We start from the raw sequence: 8,065 nt of genomic DNA, 5'->3' as shown, positions 1-8,065 counted from the left end.
TGCAACATGCACACACACACACACACACACACAATTTGAGACTCATATATGCATAACTATACTCAAATCAGAAGGCTGAGCAAGAATCTCAGAAGCTTTAAAACTCAATATTTAATTCAAGTTCATGGAAATAATACAATAGGTACAACAATCAGTATCAATACAAAATGTGAGTAATTCTTAGCAGATACAAATATGAATAAATATTAATAACTCCATTGTTAGACGGACACATCTATGTAACTAAAACTAATATGTGCAAATAGCAAAATATAACAAGTAGAGTGGATTCCTGGTTACTCTCATAGCAAAAACCTTTGTTCTGAAAGAAAGTATGGTATTTATGGTTCTGTGATTATAGTCCAGTAACATAGGTAACATGACGCCACAATGGTTTCCAAGCCATTTGCTTGGGCAAAAACAAAGCTTTCAAACTCCCAGATTTCTAGTTTCTGTGGTCAGCTGTTGTTTTCTTCCACTGGATGGCCTGTAATGGTTTGTTTGTGTTTCTGGAAGCAGTCAGCTGTGCCTCAGCTTTCTCATCCTCATCAATAAGATGTTGCATATAGTATGAAGTACCCAGTAAAACATGGCCAGTGGCCTGCATGCTGAACAGAGTCCATCTTAGAGCCTCCCTGTAGACAGAGAGAGAAGAAAAGGCACCACTGTTGATGGGTGGCTAGAATGATCGTCTGTCTGTCGATCTATCTGTCTGCTTGTTTCTATGTTGGTTCGCTGAAATATTTTTCAGCATAAAACTCTTCTTCAGACCAGTGAATAAAATTGCACTAGAGGCTCACATCTCTGTAATCATTTGCTCCTATTCAGTGAACATGTTGCCTGTTATATATTTGTTTGCTGATATTCATTGATAATTATGCTGTGAAATGCTCTGTATCAGAGTGTTTTAGCATTGTTCTATATTCTACACGTGACCACTGACAGTCTTGGCTTTGATACACTTATGTGGCTGTGACGTAGAATAAATCTGCTCACCTCAACATTCTCTTAGCATGGTAGCACTGCAGGTCATATGACAAAGAGTACATCCCATAAAGAGTCATCTGTACATTCAGGCAGCCAATGAATTCCTTTGGATGGTTTTTGTAAAAGTCAAGGGTCAGTTTGGCCAGGTCCTTTCTATGCTGTGTCTTGCGCTCTGCAGCTTGACCCCATAACTGACTACTCTGCAAAGACATCATAGATTTCAGAGTGCCATTTTACATTGATATTTCAGAAGGGTACTGTGTATTCTACAGTCAAAAACAATGAAGGATTTTGTGCTTGAAGCACAGACCTTCAAAACCATCATAGATTTCAACATACTGACTGATGTGCAACACATCAGAAAAAAGCCTAGGGCAAGGTATGGAGTGAAAATCCAGCTCTGGATATGTGTTTGTATTTAACTTTTGTAAGTATTTGTCAAAATGTGATGGATGAATGCAAGAGCAGGGTCAAATTTGCCCCATCAACCTCCTCCTCTTCTATTCTCCTCTAGTCTTTTGGTTCGGTGCCCTGAAAATTAATCTGATGTGCATTCAAATACAGATTAATGCATTTAAAATAATGGGTGATGCCAAATGATGGAAAATAGAGAGAGGAGGAAAAAGCATACACTAATGTGACAGGCCCAGCATGACAAGAACCAAGTAAACACAAAGGTTAATGGTATTCGGGTACTGGCAAATTATTACAGACATAATTAAGTGTGTATATAAATTACCTGCTTTGGACAAACACCATCCAAATTAGAGAAGCTTTAGTGTGCTGCCTAAATGGTGCTCTTATTTAGCCTTGCTGGCCAGACTAGAGCAGGAAAAATGATATCGCTAATGTGTACCTGTCTTGCCATTGGGCTTGTGGCTTGGCTATTTTTCAGTAGTGCAATATACTACAGTGAATAAAATAATTACACTGTGTTCATGGAATCAATCATCACATACTATGAAAGCACCTTTCGTACTTTATGTTATGCTCAGTATCATATATCTATGATAGAAAAAAAAATCTATTGCCTAACATAACACGACGTGATGACTATGTAGACATAAATCTTCTTTCTTAAGCTATTCCATGTGAGCTTCTTTATGAAATCATGTTGTTGAGGTTTGTGTGTCAGCATCTGGAAATGTGGGATTAGTACCTGTTGAGGTGTCCACTTCTGTCCTTTCTCCAAGACCATTAGCACAGTGCTATCCTTGAGGGTCTGGAAAAAGTCTTCTGTGTCGACTCCTGTCCCATCCTCATCTAGCACCAGGCCTGCCACGCAGGGCACACTGAACGCATCCATCGTCTGAGGGTCAAAGTGCAAAAGAGTCATTAGTCAAAGATGTGACTCAGGCATGACAGCATTTATAAGTAGTTTCCTTGGCAATATTCAAAAGGTTTCAAAAGACTTAATATTAAAATATTACTTTTAGGTATAGATTAATATGTCTAAACACAGTCACTGAGAACTCTAGGTAGGGAAGGAAAACTATTTTTAGACCATTAGACCATTTTAGTCTAATATCATCATTAAAGTCTGCTACAGTAGAGTAGCATATTTCTTAAAAAAAAAAAAAACAAGCAGTTGGGGTGACTAATAAACTACTAAAGGTTACAGTGATTTTCTTAACAAGTCCCTTTTAAATAAACACACTGCAAAGGTATCTCATTAAATGCCAATGTGAAGCTGGAAACAGCAGTATTGGGTTTTAACGTATTGTCCGCTTATAGTAAGTCTGAAATGTCCACTCTTCTGCTCTAATGTCCTTTTACACTTGTGATCAGGCATGACAAAGTGGCACAGCAGCATATATAAATCATTGATGAATCAGGACAATGTCAGTACTGAACATTAAATATTTCCCACTCGCTTTCTTTCTCTCTTCATTTTTCTCTCATTGCCTTTCTGTGTCTGAATTTGAGTCATTCATTTCTTCTCTATTCTTTCATCCTACTAAGACTCACAGTTGAAAGTGATTTTGAGGAGCTGTCAAAAATGGACTATTCAAATGTCCTTCCATCGCCTCCCTTCCTCCCTTTCATCACCCAGTCCCCCCTCCTTTACTTCTCCTACTCTCCTCACCTTGTTCAGTAAATCTCTCAGTCCATCTGCCATAATGCCTTTTTTTACAGAGCGGTCTGAGTTGGTGACCCGGAACGGTCTGGGGCGTGGGTTAAAACTGGGCAGGACAGATGCACTGGCTGCTGCACATCTGTTAGATATACTGTGAACACGTACACACAGAGCATACACAAGTGTTGGCCTTTTTGAAAGGAGATAAGGCAGTACACATCCTTTAACAACTATGATAATGAGCAGTGGAAATACTGTAAAGATATTGGCAAGACACTCACTTGGATAGAGAAGGTGAGAACAGATTGAGAGACTTCTTGGCATAATCCATTCTATTCAACCAGCAGAGTCTGAGTTTGGAAAAACAACAAGACCAAAATAGCTAAGACAATAGAAAAAGGAGTGAACAATAAACAGAAAGGTGGAAATAGATGTATGAATTCAGCAAGAAAGAACATTTGATGCCTTTTCTAGCTAGCAATGTTAACAGTTAGCAATCCCCAAACAGTGTTTCATGTATCATTGCTTATCTAGTCAGCAGTTTAAAGGTGAAGGATCATAAGCTTCAATACCCTGAAAACCTCAACGCACAGAAAAAAAGAGAAATATATATATATAAATATGTTTTTATAAAGGATTTTAAAACTCAAACATCATAATGAAATGTAGTGTATTATTTTTTATCATCTGAATAATTACACTATACCATTACACTAATTTAAAACAAGTTCTAAAGTACACCCTTGTTTTAATATAATCATAAATACACATCACCAACCCAAATACAACACTGTATAATGGACTGGATAATGCATAGTAATGTAAGGAAATATTTGATTTTTCTGTACAGCCTCATGCCCAGTAGCTCCGGATCCACTGAACCCCTGATCAGGATAAAGCAGTTCCTGAAAATGAGTGAGAGAAAGTGTACAGAACACGTTTTACCTTGATGTACCTAGATCTCTGGTCTTTCTCCTTCAGTATCAATCTTCTGAGGTTTCTCTCTTGTGTTGGTCAGTCAGATCACTGTGTTCCTGAAATGTCAGTGCATTCTGCGTGCCTGCTCTCTTTCTAGTCCTGTGGTGTCCTTGCGTCACTCATTCTATGACCTTTGCTCCAGTCTGACAGCAGGGAGGATAGGGGTTACAGCTGTGTTAAGCAAGGCTCTGTGGAAGCCTCCCACACATCAAACATCCTATTATGAGCCATGCCAGAAGCACCTGATTCACCTGTCACTTATTTCCTATGACATAGAAATGATTTGTTTCAAAGGCACTAAATTGCGCCATTGCTTCCCACTAGGGTAGAACCTTTAAGGGAACATGTTTTGCATTTTACAATAAGTTGCATCTTTTGCAATAAATATTGTGTGTATTTAAGAATCAATGAAGGTATATTTAATAAATTAGACATTAAGAACCACTGCTGTAACTTAAATGAGTTTAAAGGAACACTACATTTTCTTTCTCAGGTGAAAGATATAGCAATGTTTTCTAAATGTACGATGTGTACAGTGTGTACTTTATTAATGAAAAATAGAAATATGTAAATTAAATGAAAAAAGGAATGTAAATGATGTTATCTTGTACATTGTTTAAATACTTTAAAGCTTGGAATAAAGATTATTTAAAAAAATAATCTTTAATAACCTTGTTCAATCTTCCATATATATATTTATAAATAATTACTCTTTTTTTTAATCATAATACCAGCAGCCATAATAATACCATACTAACAAGTGAAATTTATTTCACAAAATGAATACTTACAGTATGTAATAAACCTTTAGAAAAGTTACATAGGTGCTCTTGGCATGCAGACTGTAGCACACAGTCTGAAAACAGAATGCGAAACTGTGCCAATTAATTCATAATTAGAGGTGGAACTGAATTTAGTTACCAACCTACATCAAAGAGTGATGTAAATAGATGAAAAAATAGAAGTGGGCCACAAACATAAACCTGTCCATAAATGGAACATTTCTTCCTTCGTGTAAGGCCAAAGTGCAGTCGTGATATCATTAGACTTGGAACATAAGGCACCATAACTCCCGATTCCTTATAAGGAGTCTCATATCTGGCGTGTTCTGTAAAGATAGATCCTGATCTGACCTCACTGTCATGTGACCACTCTCACTTGTGTAGAGGATGACACTAAAGTTGTGGTCTTTTTTATTTTTTTATTTTTTATTTCAGCCTCATTTTAACACAGAACCAATGTTACATGATTTCAGAGATTGCAGAAGAGATTGTCCGAAAAAGAAAAGACAAATTATAATTCCATGCCAATACTCAGGTTCTTATGAAACGTATTCTTCGATATTAGTTTGATATATGAAGTTAAGCTGTCTGTTAAACCCATGAAAGACAGATCAGATTAAGAATGGGTAGAGAGAGATCACTTAGTTTTTTGGGGCAATGAGTATTATGCCATATACCAGGGTATAAAGCCACATTATTGTTTCTTCATCTTCTTGCAGATGACCTCTTAAGTCAGGGCCAATCCTGGCTGATAGTTTGGTGCCTCAGGCAATACTTTGGCCTAGTAGAGTGTTTCTTTCTCAACATGCTGTCTACTGCCAGGACTTTTAGCACAGTCTGTAACCACGGAAAATGTTTTTTAAAAATAATATGCATACACGTAGACACTTGTGATGCTATTTTTGTGGAGGTTTTCCACTGAACTATATCTAAATGTGGCTTGTCTATGCCTACACAATAATTTAAGCCTACACTTTAACCTCACTATCCAAAAACTATATTACTTCATGCAAAGTAAGACTTTTCCACACAGTTTGTTTACTGTTGGCTACATGTTATTGATCCCCTTAAAATTAAAGCACAGCCAGGCATGTTGGTTTTACTATTTTTGCAAGGTGTTTAAATAACGTTTATACAATTATACCTGACCTCCTAACTCTAATCCTAGCTACATTAACTAAAATATATATCTAGATTTTAATTTTAATAAAAGCTTTATCCATCACATTGTGAGTACACTCCTGGGCAAAAAAAAAAAATGGCCCATTTAATGGTCTTAACAACAAATCATTGGTCAGAGAATTATCAAGAATTAAACAAATGCACTCCTGAGAGCTCCTGTCCCACCATTTGCTGGTTTATTTTTGCTGCAGTGAACTGTTTGGGGAAAAGCTAGAAGCAGGGACATTCATTTATATAATCTTCTTGTACATAAAGGTAAATCATTCTTGCTAATTTTCAGACCAATGATTTGTTGTTATGATCATTAAAAGCTTAAGATTTTGCCATTTTGGGCTTGGCCCCTTTTTTTTTTTGCCCAGGAGTGTAGAGTGGATGCAGTAAAAATTAAGCATAGTACACAAAGTTTCTGGAGAAACAGGACATTTCAGACAGAAGTCCTTCATCAACTGTGTAAGCAAATGGCTTCTGAGGGCATAAGATGTAAAACCAGTAAATGTCTGAGAATGATTGAGAATTGTAAGTGTATACTTATACTGTATATATGCAAATATACAGTACTCACCCTATGCCAATTTTTATGTATTAACGGCATAAGGGACAGTGCAGGCATTTGTTCCTCATGCAGCACTAAAAACATACCCCCACACACCAGTTTCCATAAGATGTTTGTAGTTTAACACTTTTTCTTTGTAGTATAACATTTTTTTCATGCATGCGGCCATGTAAATTATACATGGCGCAATGATAATGAGAATATCTACAGGGATTTGGGGAGAAGACGATGCGTTAAGATGACAATGTCACTCTGTTATTGTTGTATGACCCTCTATCTCTTTCCTTCACACACACACACACACACACACACAACTACAAAACATCACTGGCATCAAGGGAGAACAGCTGTCCTTCTGTACTTTAGCAAATCCATAGTAACTGATATATTTATGCACCAAATAAATAACCTCCAGATCAACACATTCAGAGAAACAGACCAGAAACAGAGAGCTTTAGAAACAAACCAGCCAACCCATGGCAAAAAAAAGTCAAATCACATGAAACATGTTAAGCGCTAGCAATCTGTAATATCTGGTGACATTGATGAGCAACACCAGAGATAGTGATTATGATGAGCTGCAGGTCAGAAGATCCTCGATAACGTCTGTCATTGACAACAGACTCTGCGGCAAGATAGCAACCACCTGCTTCAGCTCAAGTGGAACTAATGACACCATGTGGAGAGTAAAAAGCACTTCAGCCCTTTCTATCCCAGGAATTTCAGCAGAGCCTGGGAGACAGTTAACGCTTGCAATTTAGGTTAAAATAAAAGTAGAATTAAAAATAAAACTTGTTATCCTGAAAGAGGCAAGAAATATGTTCAGTTCATGACTAGGTTTTTATTTGTGGTTTCCTTTAGCATTAATCCTTACCCAAACTTATCCTTTCTTTAAAATTGTAAAAGAAAATGCAACCATAAGATAGGTAAGGTAGCAAATAAAATAATGTTCATGTTTTATGCATAAACAAGAACACACGATGCCATACATCTGACACTCCATTCTTCTTCTTCTGTTAATGTTTATCTGCACTGAGCAATTCTAAAATATAATCCTTTGTATATTTTTTCATAACATGTTACTCTGATTTGTACTTTATGCTGATAAACTGAAGAGTTTTCACAAAATCCCAATTTCAATACAAAAGGAAAGACTAAGACAGAACAGTGGAGGAGGTGACTAAAAGAAAACTTGTAGCCTTATCTTCTTAGCAAAAAGAAGACAGGAGAAACCTCCTGCTTGGTGACCTGAGGGTATAGTATACCCATGGTAGAGTTAGTGGGAAAGATTTATTATGGGGAATAAATTAATTATATTTACATTAAATATTAAATAATATTTATTTATTGTCCTGGGAAATATTATGCTTGGAGTAATATTTATGTTTTATATTTATATATAGGTGTTTAGTGTATGTAAATGTGTGTAGTCAAGGGCAATATTTTTTTAAAAAAAGCATTTGGTCATTTTTAGAGCCCTCTGCTGCTGCCAGATGACTAGCATTT

General features: G+C 36.6%; 1 protein-coding gene across 2 annotated transcripts; it reads right to left on the bottom strand.

Annotated features, from left to right (window-relative positions):
• Positions 1-91: 91 nt before the first annotated feature.
• Positions 92-4,165, bottom strand: cidec (cell death inducing DFFA like effector c). Of its 2 annotated transcripts, none has more exons than XM_026924339.3 (6): positions 4,010-4,165; positions 3,346-3,414; positions 3,074-3,215; positions 2,147-2,296; positions 997-1,187; positions 92-635 (listed from the first exon to the last, which is right to left on the bottom strand). In XM_026924339.3, the coding sequence occupies exons 2-6, from the start codon at positions 3,393-3,395 to the stop codon at positions 446-448; spliced, it is 723 nt and encodes a 240-aa protein (XP_026780140.1). In that variant the 5' UTR covers positions 3,396-3,414; positions 4,010-4,165; the 3' UTR covers positions 92-445. The 2 variants fall into 2 exon arrangements, with proteins under 2 accessions (XP_026780140.1, XP_053088020.1); XM_053232045.1 differs by having other exon boundaries at positions 4,020-4,149.
• Between the last annotated feature and the right edge of the window lie 3,900 nt (positions 4,166-8,065).

The sequence above is a fragment of the Pangasianodon hypophthalmus genome, chromosome 2, assembly GCF_027358585.1.
Source record: "Pangasianodon hypophthalmus isolate fPanHyp1 chromosome 2, fPanHyp1.pri, whole genome shotgun sequence".
Taxonomy (NCBI): domain Eukaryota; kingdom Metazoa; phylum Chordata; class Actinopteri; order Siluriformes; family Pangasiidae; genus Pangasianodon; species Pangasianodon hypophthalmus.
Note: the sequence above shows the minus strand (reverse complement) of the source record. Positions and strands in the feature narration are given on the sequence as shown.